The 16170-nt window shown below is 40.5% G+C and overlaps 1 protein-coding gene across 3 annotated transcripts; it reads left to right on the forward strand.

The window, feature by feature from the left end:
• Positions 1 to 300: 300 nt before the first annotated feature.
• On the forward strand, positions 301 to 15254 carry TMEM183A (transmembrane protein 183A). Of its 3 annotated transcripts, none has more exons than XM_004481894.4 (8): positions 301 to 616; positions 812 to 901; positions 2300 to 2467; positions 6173 to 6332; positions 7240 to 7420; positions 10050 to 10130; positions 13089 to 13244; positions 14522 to 15254. In XM_004481894.4, the coding sequence occupies exons 1-8, from the start codon at positions 316 to 318 to the stop codon at positions 14705 to 14707; spliced, it is 1323 nt and encodes a 440-aa protein (XP_004481951.2). In that variant the 5' UTR covers positions 301 to 315; the 3' UTR covers positions 14708 to 15254. The 3 variants fall into 3 exon arrangements, with proteins under 3 accessions (XP_004481951.2, XP_004481952.2, XP_071063754.1); XM_004481895.4 differs by having other exon boundaries at positions 6176 to 6332; XM_071207653.1 differs by lacking the exon at positions 10050 to 10130.
• Positions 15255 to 16170: the final 916 nt, after the last annotated feature.

Here is a 16170-nt window from a genome sequence, read left to right on the forward strand (position 1 = left end):
CCTTAGCGCCCAGCACCAAGGCCTAGGACCCAGCAGACGCTCAGTCAGTGTGTTCTGTCAGCGTGGTGTTAGCGCACGAAGATAACGATATACGTGCGTATAGGCCCCTAAGTGGACCCGGACTTTAGGTAGAGGTAGAGCAGGAAAAATCAGGGAGACAGATGTAAACTCTCAGTTGTTCTAATCAACGCAGCAGGTGTGGGCTCCGGGTCTGGTTAGCTACCAATCATCTTACAAGAAGTAACACGAAAGCCGACACCACACGAGACAACAGCTTGCTAACCTAAAGGACCCCTGGCCCAGCTTGGTCGCCGGATGGCGGCGCGGGATGATGACGTTTTCCTTGGCGGAAGCAGGGATTGGTTTCCGAAGAGAGGCGTCGGCCGCCAATGCGCTTTGAAGCCCTGGTCTAATTCCTCGCGAGATCGGCCGCCTTGGGTGCGGGATGGCCGCGGAGCCGGGCGGAGCTGGCCAGCGGCGCTTGGGGCCGGCTTTCCGGCCCAAGACATGGCCTGGGGTCCCGGCCCGTTAGACTGGCCTCGCCCAGACGCGGTCGCCATGCCCAAGAGAGGGAAGCGACTCAAGTTCCGTGCTCACGACGCGTGCTCCGGTCGAGGTGGGCGAGGGGACGCGGGCGCGGAAAGATTTGGGGCTGGAGGGAGGGAGGGGGCTGGACCGCGTCGAGCGAGCGCTCGCCTGCCCATGGGGGGAGGGCGTCTTGGGCGATGGACCTGAAGTGAGAAGGAGGGCTTGGTGGGGAAGTGACTGTAGAGAGAAGATCTCTTCCTCGAGGGTTGGTGCTGTGTTTCAGTGACCGTGGCGGATTATGCTAATTCGGATCCTGCCGTCGTGAAGTCTGGAAGGGTCAAGAAAGCTGTCGCCAATGCTGTTCAGCAGGAAGGTAGGCTTTTGGCGAGTGTTTTCATGCACAGGTTGTGAAAAGAAAACTAGGTGTTATTTTCCTGGGATTTTAACTCAGTGTTTCCCTTGCAATTCTTTGGGCATCTTCCCGTAAACGTGATTGCTTTCCTTAATGTTTACTCATCTTTTCAGTGGAGGAATTAGCCAAAAGTATAACATTTTCTGTAGCAGAAATATTTTATTTATGTCTTTACATTAAAACAAACAAAAACCTTTGTGTACTCTTCAGTTTCTACTCCTGCTTTGTTGGGTATTAATCCCATATTCTCCACTTACTTTGTAGTTTGCTTCCTTATGTAATAACCTTGTAATGCACTTTTCCTTTTCCAATGCTTCTCTTGCTTTCATGCTTTTTATTTATGGAACTTTGAGGCTTGTGGTTTTGTGACAGCCATCATGTCCAGGACCAGGGTTAGAAGGAATCTAGTTCCTCTCCATCTCAAACATTGATTCTCAGAATTTATGTATACAAGAATAAAATTCGGAAAGTGGATGTGACTCAAGTGATAAGGCCTCTGCCTACCATATGGGAGGACCTGGGTTCAATTCCTTGGGGCTGCCTGTGCAGTGAGCCAAGTGCCCGCGAAGGTGCCCGCATGGCGAACCAAGTGCCGGCGTGAGTGCCCACATGGTGAGCCAGTGCTTGTGCAAGTGCCCCCGTGGCAAGCTCAGTGACCCTGTGGTGAGCCAGTGCCCTCATGGTGAGCTGATGCCCGTGCAACAAGCCAAGTGCCCATGCGTTAAGCCAGTACCTTTGTAAGTGAGTCTTGCAGCAAGATGATGATGCAACAAAAAGAGAGATGAAGGGGAGAGTCAAGGTGAAGCACTGCAGAGACCAGGAACTGAGGTGGCACAATTGACAGGGAACCTCTGTCCACATCAGAGGTCCGCAGGATTGAATCCCGGTGAATCCTAGAGGAGAAAGACAGAAGAGAAGACAAAAAAGAGAAATAGATACAGAAGATCACACAGCAAATGGACACAGAAAGCAAAAACAGCAGGGTGGGGGAGGGGGAAGGGTAGGGAAAAAAAAAATAGAGTTCACTTTTGTTTTTATCCTGCAGCATTTAAAGAGAAAGAATAGTGTGCTCTCTTTTTCTTCAGATTGGAAATTGGCACTTTTAAGGAGTCATTTTCTGTAACTTTGGAGTCCGTTTGTCCATTGCTTTCTAGTTTTCTGTATTTAAAATGCTAAAATTTCTGTCTTTATATGTGATGATAGATTCTCAGGTTTCTTCAGTAGACTCTTTCACACGACCTTTTTTTCTTCTTTTTAAAATTCCTTTCTTTTCCCTGATGGATGTTGGCATGCGGGCTAGTTGTTTTTATTTTTGGGAGGGACTGTATTCCATCTTATTCTTGCCTTACTTTCTTCTAGTAAAATCTCTTTGTGGCTTGGAAGCCTCCCAGGTTCCTGCAGAAGAAGCTCTTGCTGGGGCTGGTGAGCCCTGTGATATCATCAACAGCAGTGATGAGATGGATGCCCAGGAGGAGAGCATCCATGAGAGAACCATCTCCAGAAAAAAGAAAAGCAAGAGGCACAAAGGTATAAGGCTTATTCTCTTCTGGCTTGCCAGTCCTGTGGGGATAAACTGAAGCTGTTAATTTCTCAGTAACAAAAGGGACGGTGATACCAGTGGGCAACTAATTTTGGAGAAAACCCAACTCTCAGCTAGGATCTTGGCAGCTTTTACTTTTGTCTAAACTTTTGAGAAAAGGAGATTGAAAAGTCTTAGTAGATTTCTAGAGCTGTGAACTTCACTATAATAGCCACTCATTTACAACATGTCATTATCAGATAAAAAGTCATAGGGCAACATGAAAACAAAAAGCCACTGGATTCCTGAATGTGTCAGGAAGAAGCAGAGTTGTGACTTAAAATGTTTTCTCAATTATGTAGATTGTATGGTAACCAGGTTTACTTCAGATAAAGTTAGATGTTACAAACTTTTAGGTGCTGTGCAGTTATTTTACTTAATATATACTTTATGCCTTGTAAGTACAGTGAAATAGGAAAGTATGTAATGTTTATGTCTTAGTGACAGTAAAACTTACATGAATGAAGCAAAAGAAAATAAGATTATAGTTTCTAAACTAATAGAATCATTTAGGTTCTGGTTGTGTGCCCTTTTAATGATTATCAGAATCTCTTGGGGTAGAGGTCAAAATTGCTATTCTTATTTTGTTAATCAGTGAAGGTTAGGGGGAAGTTGATGAATGTTTATTTTTGGTCTCAGCTCTACCAGAGCTTTCACCTTTACTTGAGATCAGATAAAATTAATGATGACATTCCCCACTTCTTTGTTCCTTTAATTTCTCACTGTAAAGCCCTACTCACTATAGCCATTCTATTAGAGATTTATCTTTGCTGATGATGGTGGGGCACATTCCCCATGTCAACTTAGAGCTCCCCTCCCCCCTTTTTAAGGTTTATTTTATTTATTTATTTCTTCCCACCCCCTCATTGTTTGCACTAGCTGTGTCTGTTCATCTTTAGGAGGCATTGGGAGCCAAACCTGGGATCTTCTGAAGTGGGAAGGAGGTGCCCATTCGCTGGAGCCACCTCTGCTCCCTGCTTTGTTGTATCTTTCATTATGTTTTTCCTCCTCCTGTCTTTTATTGCATCATCTTGTTGTGTCAGCTTGCCACGTCTGCCTGTCATGTCAGCGCCCTGTCTTCTTTAGGAGGCACTGGTAACCTCGGCTCCCTGCTTTGTTGTGTTTCTCATTGTTTCTGACTTTTTAATTATACCTATCCTAGTGGGTGTGAAGTGGTATCTTGTGGTTTTGATTTTTATTTCCTAATGATGTTGAGGATCTTTTCATGTGCTTATTGGTCATGTGTGTATCGTTTTTGGAGAAATGTCTATTTGAATTCTTTGCCCATTTTTAAATTGGGTTATTCATCCTTTTATCATTGAGTTGTAAGAATTATATATTCAGGGTTCCAGTCCCATATCAGATATATGATTTGGTGCTTACAGACTCTACCATAATTCATCTTTTTCTTCTTTGCTCCACTTAATTCCCATTAGGTTCTTCCATTTTAGTCAGATTGGTCTTTTATTTCTTGTTTAAGTTTCTTTTTAGTGAAACATACACAAAAGAAGAAAGAATAGTATAAAAAATCCCCCCATGTAGCCATTCCCCATCTTCAGGAGTTAGCTCATGGCTATTTTTGTTTCAGTCAGTACTCACCCACCCATTTCCCTAACACATACTTGCACACACACAAGAATATTTTTAAACAATTTCCAGATAGCCTATCATTTTTATAAATATTTTAGTTATCTCTAAGAGATAAATACTATTAAACATACATACACAATAGTATTATGACATCTAATAAGTTAATAACAAATTCTTGTCAGACTTGTCTCTTTACTTTCTACATGTGGGTTCTTTTTCCCTTAAGCACCTTGGCTTCATGCCAGCTGTTGATTTCACTTGGAATGTTTTTCCTCTTAATACTTATCAAAAACTTTTTTTATGTCCTTCAGGGTTTATGTCCATGAATCTTTCCTGGTTCCATTTTTCTCATTTTGAAATCTCTTAATAATTATGTGTTGGGGAAACGGACTTGGCCCAGTGGTTAGGGCGTCCGTCTACCACATGGGAGGTCCGCGGTTCAAACCCCGGGCCTCCTTGACCCATGTGGAGCTGGCCCATGCGCAGTGCTGATGCGCGCAAGGAGTGCCCTGCCACGCAGGGGTGTCCCCCGCGTAGGGGAGCCCCACGCGCAAGGAGTGCGCCCTGTAAGGAGAGCCATCCAGCGTGAAAGAAAGCGCAGCCTGCCCAGGAATGGCGCTGCCCACACTTCCCGTGCCGCTGACGACAACAGAAGCGGACAAAGAAACAAGACGCAGCAAATAGACACAGAGAACAGACAACCGGGGGAGGGGGGGAATTAAATAAATAAATAAATCTTTAAAATAAATAAATAAATAAATAAATTAAGAGGGCTCCCGCTCACCAATAGCCAATCTCAAAAATAATAATAATAATTATGTATATGTCAAACACTGACAAGTCTTCAGTAAATACTGAATTTTGTCCCCAAAGACAGAAAAATTTTCATAGCACTCTGCTTTGTAAAAGTCTGTATGGTCTCAGTAGAGGAAAATCTGGTAGTCCTTTGCCTTTTTTGTCATAAAGAGAAGGTTTAATGTGGGAGAAGATGAGGCCCAAACATGATAGACTGAGCCTTGAATGGTTACTGGAGATTAGAAGGAGGGATAGGAACCAGAAAAGAGAAAGTTGTTTTAGAGGTATCGGTTTCTGTTATAAAGAACCTAACGTAAGAACCTGATTAAGTCATAGAGCTATTGGAAGCAGCTAGAAAAGCGGGGCAGCTACAGGGAGGTGGTTTAGAGGATTTTTGCGCAGGAAAAAGAAAGCTGGTTTTAGGGTGACTAGGGCTGAATTAAGGCAATCACCAGAGCCCAGATTCAGGTATCGTTATTGAATGTGAATTTTTTCCTGAACCTGAAATATAAAGTGGACTTAAGGAGCACTAATGAAATTCTGAAGGAAGACTAGGAAAGGATACATTGTCAAGGAGGAAGAATGCCTTGGCCAGGCTCATAGTTGTCAACCTGGCAGTGAAAGGAGGAACTAGAAGGAAAGAAACATGTTTACAGGTAATGAGATTACGTTGAGCAATGAGGACACATTGAGTAAGGAGAATATGTTGTAATTTAGCTAGTTTTTAAATTTACTTTGCATGTAGTGGTTTCCTCATATAAAGTTCTTTTTGTTTTTAAATGATTGCACTAAGGAAAATGTTTGGTGAATGGGGCACTGCAAGGGAAATCAAGTGTAGGGTTTATAATGCAAAACTTGAATTTGGAGTTAAAAAACCAGAATCTGTTTACCTTGACTAGGTGGCAAGATTCTGTTTTCTCATTTTAGTAAAGTGGGCACAATAATATTTTCCTTACTTCTCTTGCAGAATTATTAGAGTCGAATGATATAATCTATACAAAAGTGCTTTTGAAAACTTAATGTAGTATGCAAATAGTTGTTAAATAAAGGCCTTGAACTTAAGAACAAGAGTTATCTACTTGGGCATTGGGAGGCAAAAGTTTCCAGCACTTGAATATGCAGGGAATGATGAATTTGAGGGGCTTCCTAGGATCTATATAAAACCTTTCTCTTGATTGTATAAGCCCAGGAAAAACTGAAATGATGAGGGATCTTTAGGTATACATTTAATAGAAGGTCAAAGGTTATAGTTTTGTTTTCTGTTTCAGAAGACCTGGACAGGGCTGAAGGAGAAGAGTATCCCATGGATATTTGGCTATTGCTGGCTTCCTACATCCGTCCTGAGGACATTGTGAATTTTTCCCTGATTTGTAAGAATGCCTGGACTGTCACTTGCACTGCTGCCTTTTGGACCAGGTTGTACCGAAGGTGCGACCACAAAGAGCCCACTGTTTTTTCTGTGTAGCTGATTTCATTGCTGTTTGTGATTTGGAGCTACTCCCTGAACAATGACCTCTTTTTATTTTCTCTACTCCATGCCTGGGCATGAGCCTAGCTTTGGACTCCTTGAGTCCCTCTCTAATTTAAATTTGATTTTAATGATTCATCCAGGTAATTTTCTTCCCTGTGTTTGCCCCCTCTGTGTCTACTTTAAGCAAAGAGTGGTATTTCACATCCTTAAAAGAACTTTTCTTCCGTGGTATGTTTTAACCAGAATTTTCAAAAGATGTCTGTTTCTCTTTCCAACTGGATCAGTTGTTTTTTAGATTTGCTAGTCATCCTGAAATATCATAGCTTTTGTATTTATGCTGCCCTGTGTACAGATATAGACAGAAGGAGAGAATGAGTTATATGATCAGTAAAGGGGCTAGCTTTTGATGTTGGGTGTGAAAGCATAGTCGCAATTGTAAACTCAGTAATGAGGTGGTAGGAAAGGATGTAGCTGGGAGTAGAGAACTTGCTAAGACATCCAACTGGAGAACCTGGTGAATCTTGCCTAGTACAGGTTCTTTTTGAGTAACTGAAGTGTGTTGTACTGGTATTTGCAATTCAGAGACTGTAGAGTGAAATAGTAAGGGTTTAAAAATTCAAAATGGGTAGAGAAATGCAGAATTATAAAGCCTGTGTCAATTGGGTTTTGCATAGTGAAGCAGCAAAAGAAGCTGAGAAGTAAAGGAGATGGTGATTTGTATGTGCCAGAGCATTGGGGACAAGCTGACTACTGGCTTGTGGAATAGTGCAGTGATGTTCATAGAGAGAACATGAGTCCCAGGAGAATGACATGGAGCAGGAGGGACAGGTCACACATAGGTAGGAGTAATTTATCATGTTTCAGGCACTACACGCTGGATGCCTCTCTGCCTTTGCGCTTAAGACCAGAGTCAATGGAGAAGCTGCGCTGTCTCCGAGCATGTGTGATCCGATCTCTGTACCATATGTATGAGCCATTTGCTGCTCGAATCTCCAAGAATCCAGCCATTCCAGAAAGCACTCCCAGCACATTAAAGAATTCCAAAGTAAGTGGGAATTATTGTTGGGGTTTGACTAATGGACTTTTGTATGGCAGGCCTGTTACCATAGCTTGTTTTCCAGCTTCCTTGATGAGGAGGGCTCTAAGTTATGGGCTGCTAGGGAACTAATGTAAACTTTTTTGCAGCTCAGAGGTTTCACTGCTCTAAGATGTTTCCGCTACGCTGGGCTGGCTTATGTAATCTTTCCTTTAAAGCTTTCCTGTGCTCGGAGTATTCCTTATTCTCTTTATTTTAATTTATTTTCATGCATTGTACATTGGACCACTTTTAGAGATGATGGTTTAGGCTAGGAAGAGCACAACTCAAAAGGTAGAGGTAAACTGTAATTTTTTAAAAATGCTTTAAATAGTTTTTATAAAGATGTAACATGAACACCTCACTTATTTTTTCTTTCAAGTGTGATCTTGATGTCTATGATTCTCCTTACTTGTTGCCCACTTTAAAGGATCCTGGTCTAGACTTCACTCTGTTAATATTTGCTAAATGCAAGTGCCCACTATTGCCAGACTGTGGTGGGGTTATCTCAGAGACTAAAAGGTATTTCCACTCATAGTGCTCTAAAATTCTTCTTGTGTTCTAGCTATTTCTTGTATCTCAGGATTTCCCATTGTGTGTGTGTGTGTGTGTGTGTGTGTGTGTGTGTGTTTGAGATATTGGGGCTGGGATTGAACCTGGAACCTTGTAAGTGGGAAGCTGGCCGTCAACCACTGAGCCACATCAGCTCCCCTGAGTTGGTTTTTTCATTTGTTTGCTTGCTTGCTTTTTGTTTTTAGGAGGCACCTCCCGGACCTCCTATGTGGGAAGGAGAGACCCCAGTGTATTTTATATGCATATATTATATTCCAATTGCTAACATTTTTCTGACTTGTAAATAGGCCTGTTAGCCTTTGGTTCCCCACCCCCCTCAAAAAAAACCAAAACAACCAACCTCTATTGAAATTACTTTTCCCAAGCAAGGCTAATATAGCACATGTGATTATTTAGGCAAGTTGATGCCTCAGTCCCCTAACTAATTAATACAATTGTCTACATCTTGTATCTTTTGAGTCTGTAGGTAATTTTTATTATTCTTTTCTTACTAAAAAATCTGGTGTTCTGTAATACTTCCTGTTCTCTTGTGCTCTTGTTTTTGTATTAATGAAAGTTGTATGATTCTCCTCCCTTAGTTTAGCTCTAGGGTGAGAATATTCTACCTGATACATACTGATTAGAAAGGAGGTGTTGATTTTAAGATTACTGAGAATAGTTCAAAGGGAGAGGTTCTCCCTGGGGTTGCAGATGAGGGGTTTAGGGCCATTTGCTGAGCTCATTTTAATATGTTAACTGATGGATTTACTCAGGGGTAGTGTGCTGGGGGAGTAGAATTTCACCCAGCAGCTGCTTTTGCTTGTAATATGAGTGGACAGTGTATCATCTCCATTTACAGTCTTCCTCCCCCCAAAGACATTTGACAGTATCAGGTAACCTTGGTGAGGGTGGGGGTTATCCCCTTAAGTTAACCATACCAGGTGTGAATCAGTTGCTGGGAGCAGAGCAGCTTTTGGGCAAACTCATGCTTGGCACATCCTAGCGGCTCCAGTGCACAATGCAAGTGCTACTGCCTAAATTCTAAAATATTCATGTCTTCATAGTCTTATCATTCTCTTAACCTTTTTAAAAGTAAAAAGCGAAGATGGAATGAAAACTCAGGTCTTAACCTACTTAGTAAGCCCAGGCCAATTGGCTGCTGCTTTTGTGCTTTGTTAGAGATCTTCTGGGTTTGGGACTTGCAGTGGTAGATGTCTCAGGCATGTAGACACATAATCACATGGCATTCAGGGAGTTGCCAGCATGCCTTAAGGAAGTTGTCCCAGGTTTCTGGACTCCAGCTTTTCGTATTTGATTCCCCTTCTCTCTCTTTTCAGTAGCATAGCTTGTGTGGGACACTGGAGCCGTTCTGATGGCAGCAGAAGTGTTTGCCCCTTAAAGCCAAGCCTATTATTTTTGATGGAACAGCAGGACGTACAGGGCATGTCTGAAGGGCAGGACAGCTGGCACCGCGGACGACCCACCCCTTATCCCCTGGGAGGTACTTCACTTCTTGTGCTTAACCTAGCTGTAGCCTGACTGTAGAATTCAGCCCAGCTCTGTAGTTTCCACACTGGCTGTCTGCTCCCAGAAGGTTCTAAGCGACTTGCTTCTATTGCAGGGCAGGTCCTTTCTGTTTCATGACCTTGCTAGCATCTTACCTTATGGCTACTGGCTGCACTTATATTTTATTGTAGAGGGGTGGCCTGCTAAATCAGAGAGAATGCCCCAGTTTCTAGATACTGCGTTTCTGTCTTTTAAGATGAGAATAATAGGGGTTGACCTCTACAGTCTCTGAGGTTGACTTATATTCGTCCCTTCTCAGCAGCCCTGAGATTGTTTATTTTCATGTTGTATCAGTGTCAAGCTGGGGATATCTATATCTGTATGAAAGTATAATCTCAGCATTGGGACTGTGCCTAACTTTAGATATGTCAAACGAGAGGTGTTTGCTAATTATATTTGTTATCTTGAAGTGTATTTTGATATTTTCTTTTCTATCTTTTTTCCTTTTTGGGGGGGTTATTTTATTTTTATTTTCTTACAGTGCTTACTTTTCTGGTGCAGAAAGATTGTTGGGAACAGACAGGAACCAATGTGGGAATTCAATTTCAAGTTCAAAAAACAGGTATGTTATCTTATGCTATGAGTGTGTATGGTTTGGCAGTGTCTGCATGGGATATGAGAAGTAAAAGGGAAATTAGTGAAGTTAAGTTGGCAAGAATATTCTAAGGATTCTAATAGGCTGCATGTCAACTTGTGGTTGGCATTTCCTTTAATTTTCTTTTTTTTTTTTAAGATTTATTTATTTCTCTCCCCTTCCCCCCCACCCTGGTTGTCTGTTCTCTCTGTCTGTTTGCTGCGTCTTTGTCCGCTTCTGTTGTTGTCAGTGGCACGGGAATCTGTATTTCTTTTTGCTGCATCATCTTGTGTCATTTCTCTGTGTGGGCGGTGCCATTCTTAGGCAGGCTGCACTTTCTTTGGCACTGGGCGGCTCTCCTTACGGGGCACACTCCTTGCACGTTGGGCTCCCCTACGCGGGGACACCCATGCCTGACAGGGTACTCCTTGCACACATCAGCACTGTGCATGGGCCAGCTCCACACGGGTCAAGGAGGCCCGGGGTTTGAACTGTGGACCTCCCATGTGGTAGACGGATGCCCTAACTGCTGGGCCAAGTCCACTTCCTCCTTTAATTTTCTTAATGTTAACCAGAATCATCTTTGGCTACTTAGAATGAGGGCCCCAATACCTTTCTTTATGTCACTGGCCTAGTTTGATACTCCTTACATTATTTGTATCCACAGGGTCAAGTCCTTTGGCATCATTGACTGGAATATTTAGACAGGACTATCTCCCTAAGAAATTATACTCTACTGGGAAAATATAATGGGATTTAGGCATTCTAAATGGGTTCCCCCCATAGCATAAAATGAACTATTTTTAAGGAACTGATGTAATAATGAAAGAAACCCATAAAGTGATCCTTCTCCAAAGAATACATGGTGAGAGTATTTTAAGAATTTCAGGTTGGAGGCTGATCTCTTTGAATATACCACTGAGAGTCCCAGAATTTAATTTTATCTCACTACTAGGTAGGCATCACTCTTTCCAAATGAATGCTATCTTCTTTTCATTTTTCAGGTAATATCTTGTTGTTATAAATTTCACTAGGCATCAAAATTGCCTTAAAATCAAATTATACCCATTAACACTTATAGTAATATCATGTAAAGAAAAGGAGATTCTATATTGAAAGCAACTACAAAGACATAGCAACCTAATACAAAGAATAAACCTTGACTGGATCCTGGATCCTGGAAAAAAGAGCTACAAAAACATTTTGGGGGGCAATTAGGGAAATTTGAATATTCTATGGATATTAGATGAAATTATTATTAGTTATATTGAAGTGATTTCATTCTTAGGAGATGCATGCTGAATTATTTAAGGTAGCATGTCAGTGTTGCTTTTCAAATGTCTTTGTGCATCTACCCCAGTGTGTGATTGTGTATGTGTGTGTATGTGGAGAGAGAGAGAAAAGCAGATGTAGCAAAATATATATTGGAGGATAATCAGGAGTTTGTTGCACTATTTTGTTAACTCTTCTGTGGATATGAAGACTTTCAAAAGGTGGGAAAAATTATTGGAACCATGTCCTGAGATTATTTACCTAAACTTTTTTGTTGTTCAAAGCAAATGTATTTGTAAGCACCAATAAGATGAATGACTTTCTGTCTGAGGTTATTTAGGGAGGCGCTGAGGAGAGGCCCTGCCAAAAGTCTCTTTATAAGAAGAGTAAATACTAGTCCACCTCTGCTTCGCCTTTTGCTGGGAGTCTAGCCAAGCTTTCAGCCACAGTGATGATCTCTTTTGCCTGTCCTTTCCATTTATCCTCATAGGCCTCATTTCTTCCACCTTTTTCTTCCTCTTAATATCTCATTCATGACACACATTACAAATACAGTCGTTAGCCCTCACTTGATGGCAGGTGAGTTGGCTAAGTTTGTAATTAAAGTAAATCATACTTTTTCTATAGATTTATTTAAAAAACATGATTTGGGGTAACAATTTTGATGCTGATATTGCGCTTTTTTTTTAATTCTCTTTTTTAAATTGCAACTTTTTTTTTTACATTTCAACATTTAATTTTTTTTTAAAGATATATAGATTACACAAAATGTTACATTAAAAAGTATGAGTTTTGATAATAAAAATACGATGCCCCCAATCTGAGATACCTATCTGGGAAGAGATTGGGAAGCAATAGTAACAGTAATGAAATGTGACTAGAAGTAGAGACCAGGATTACTGCATGAAAGTGAATGCTGAGATTTCCACTTGTTCTAAGACTCATGTCTTTATTTTTTGATGCTTGAAATTAGGTGGCCGCTTTTGCTCCCATCCTTTCTGTGCAACAGGTGTTCTTTGGAGTCTGGCAAGTAGTGAGGAATTTGCAATCTATCAAACATTTGGAGAAACTCAGATATAGGCTATAAGTTTCCATTTCTTATCAGATGACAGGAAGTACCATCTAATTGAAACGTAAATCCATTGCCATATATTTGTAAGATCTAAGTATAATGGAAGCTTTTAGAAAAGTTTAACCCCATTTGGTAGAAGTAAAAAACTAGCCATTGGCCAGGATGTGGAATTAGCTTTGCAGCTATTACTCAGACTGTGCATTGAGGTAGTAGTTATTAAAATGAGATTTTACTTGTATTAGTTCTGGTTGGAGAAAAGATTTCATCTTTGAACTAAAATCCAGTGGTTTTCAATTAACCATGCTGTTCCCAACCCTCATTACAGATGGCACAATAATTGAATGTTGGGTATAACTGCCCTTTAAAATAAAATTCAGGAACCCTTCTGTTTCTTGGAACAGCTGCTCTTCCAAATGTGTTTCCTCTTCTTTCAAAGGGCAGATTTTCTTTGAACTCTTTATAGAAACCCATTAGTACGTAAGGAGAGAGGAGATACAGAAAAGTAGATCTCACTAGCTTTAGTTGAGCCTTAGAATTTTTTCAGCCTTAAGCGTCCTAAAAATTTCCTCTCAGCCATTACACTAATCTTCAGTTCTCTTCAGTCCCCTAGGTTAAAGAGCAAGTGCATGGGAGGGTTGCAGCCTCCTATTCAGTATGAAGATGTTCATACCAACCCAGACCAGGACTGCTGCCTACTGCAGGTCACCACCCTCAATTTCATCTTTATTCCAATTGTCATGGGAATGATATTTACCCTGGTAAGTGGGGACTCAAGATGTCATTATTAGCTCTTTTACAGACTTTCACTATAGTCAGGGTTTGAAAGAGATTTGTACGTTTAACCATCCAAGAAGAAATATTTGAAGAAAAACATTTTAGAAGTCTGAAATTGGACTTGTCTTGTAATTACAGATTTGTAGAGAAGGTAATTATACCTGAGAATGTTTTACCTCTTGTTTCCTCTGTAGTAAAGGAAGTGTTTTTGCATCTCGATGTGTAGTGGTTATTAATGACTGAGAAATACTATCCTGTTAGGGATGATATGAGCTTCTATATGAGCGGTGTATGTCAGGACCGTAGGCATGCATGTGATGGAATATGAAAATATAGAGTGGCCATCTCTGTCTTTGGTGTGATGCTCTGATTATTCAAGGCTTAGCTAAGAGTTAGATTAGGAAACATTTTCCAGGTTTTTTTTTTTTTTTTAATTGGCAACTGGAGCATTCACATGATTTGTCTTTTCTGTATCTTAGGCTTATGTTCAGAATATATGGGCTTTCCTTGTACACAATGAAAATAGTTTTATTTTTTTCTGCTAAAATAAATAATGCTTGCTTCTTATAAATCATTTAAATATGTAAAGATCTTAAGAAAGTAACTTAGACTTCCCACTACTGTTTAACTACAGTTAACCATTTGAGAACTGTTCTTCAGTGTATCTGTTAATATGTACATGTATAGATATATAGACTCTCTTAAATAATTTTTGCTTAAGGGAGATTATATCATACATACTCTTTTTATTTAGATACTTCTTCCAAGTCGAGCCATATTAATGACCTGATTTAAATAGATCATATTCTTATATATTCCATATTCATATAATCCTATTTAGGTCTATATATACATAATATATTTAAGAGTTTTGTGGTTTATTTTACAAAACAGTAATGTTAGATTATATGTGTTCTTTTGCATTTTGCTTGACTTGCTCAGAATCCCTTCAAGTCATCTCATAAAGCTCTAACTCAGTTTTTAAATATTGGCTCTGATAGTAGACTGTGTGGATGTATCTCAATTTATTCAGCCTTTGGCAAGACTTTCTTTAGCATAAATTAAATACATGAAGTTTTGAAGAACTTATACAAACCGCCCTGACATTTCTGTATATTTACAAAGGAGTTGATGTTATAACTTAGAAAGTAATCTTGCTGCCTAGCCAGTATAAATTTTGTCTAGACTGTCTCATCTCAGAATGAGCCATAGGAAACCAAGGTTGTTTAATTTGGGTACTTAATTTGCTTTTCCCTCTCAGTTTACCATCAATGTGAGCACGGACATGCGGCATCATCGAGTGAGACTGGTGTTCCAGGATTCTCCTATCCACGGTGGTCAGAAACCACGCAGTGAACAGGGTGTGCAAGTCATCCTTGACCCAGTGCACAGTGTTCGACTCTTTGACTGGTGGCATCCTCAGTATCCGTTCTCCCTGAGAGCATAGTTACCGCTTCCCATCCCTGGGAGCAGCTCTGAGCTAGGCCAGTCCATGAGTCCACGAATAATCAGATTCCAGTTTGGAGGGGGTGACTGGAGTGCATATCTGGTTAGTAATGCACATGCTCTTCAGGTTCCTGAAGCTCCTGTTAGGGGAGGGAAGGGTTGAATCAAAAAGAAAAACAGCTAGGAATGATAAACATATTTTAATGTAAAAATTGGCATTCAAAAGGAGAAGCCTGGTCCTATTTTCTGCGTTAATATCCCATTTGGTGCTATTGAGTTGTCCTTTATTCTTTTATTCGTGTGAAAATGGAAGATTTTCTATAGGGAAAATGTATGATTTTCTCTAGGGAAAAATTAAACTCTTGAGTCTTCAAACAAGGACATTTCATCATTCCCTTATGGATCAGAGGAACCATAGAGGCCTAATATTGTTGCTACTATTGCTTTCATTTTAGCTGCCTCTCTCAAATTCAAGTGACTATTTTCTCTTCTCCCTTCCCCTTCTCTACAAATAAAGCAGGTGACAGGGTTTTCAGAATCTTAAGAAATTGGCTTGTGTGTCTTTTCTTTTTAATAATTTTTGGATATTTTTGTGTACATCTGTTTTAGTTTCTTTCCTTAAGCAGATACCATGAAATTAAACAATGGGAGTTTATTTGCTTAAGTTTTGAGACTAAAAGAAATTTCAAATCAAGGTAACATCAAGGCAATGCTTTCTCCCCCAAAACTGTGGCATTCTGGGACTGGCTTATAGTGATTCTTGGTCCTTGACTCTTCTGTCACATGGCAATGCACCTAGCAGCCTCTCCTGGCCTCTCATTTTCTTCCGGGTTTTATACCTTCTCCATAATCAGCCTAAAATGCCTGTAAGATTGATGAAGGAATCATTTAAATACATGTTTCTTTCCAAGTAAAATAAACTAAGAATGTTACAGCAGGAAGGATAGTGGCATTTTCATTGTATTGTTAGAAATGCATTTATTAGACTGAAGGTCATTAAAAAAAAATGAAACCCATATTGAAAGCAGCCTTCTGAACCATAAGCAATTAGTGACTTTCCTTCACTCTACCCTGCACTGTGCTCCCTCTTCTGCCATCCTGTGTACCCGCAGGAGCCTGGCCTCTTGTCCTTGCAGAAAAGGCTAATGTCCTGTTGGTCAAAGGACTCACTGAAGTTGGTGTACTCTTGAGAAGAGGATTATGGGTGGCTTTTATTTGATTTTGCTAAAAAAAAACCTAACCTTCCTGCTTTTGCCCGCTCCCCAGTTAGCCAGTGAGCTGTATATTGTCAGGAGGTGAGCCTTAAACACGAAAACTTTGTGGGGGTAATTGTTAACATAAGCCTGCCAAATTAGCATGTGTGTGTGTGTGTGTGTGTGTGTGTGTGTGTGTATGTGTATGTATTTTCCCTTTCCATTCTTTCTACCTCTGTTATTTAAAGAGAATTCTTAGGAAGCATCTGCT

This window comes from Dasypus novemcinctus, chromosome 13 (assembly GCF_030445035.2).
Source record: "Dasypus novemcinctus isolate mDasNov1 chromosome 13, mDasNov1.1.hap2, whole genome shotgun sequence".
Taxonomy (NCBI): domain Eukaryota; kingdom Metazoa; phylum Chordata; class Mammalia; order Cingulata; family Dasypodidae; genus Dasypus; species Dasypus novemcinctus.

Excerpts from the sequence above, each read along its gene's own strand:
- TMEM183A (XM_004481894.4), top strand. The coding sequence starts at position 316 with ATGGCGGCGCGGGATGATGACGTTTTCCTTGGCGGAAGCAGGGATTGG. Across the intron at positions 617-811 it reads CGACGCGTGCTCCGGTCGAG|TGACCGTGGCGGATTATGCT; the intron begins GTGGGCGAGGGG and ends GCTGTGTTTCAG. Across the intron at positions 13,245-14,521 it reads TGGGAATGATATTTACCCTG|TTTACCATCAATGTGAGCAC; the intron begins GTAAGTGGGGAC and ends TTTCCCTCTCAG.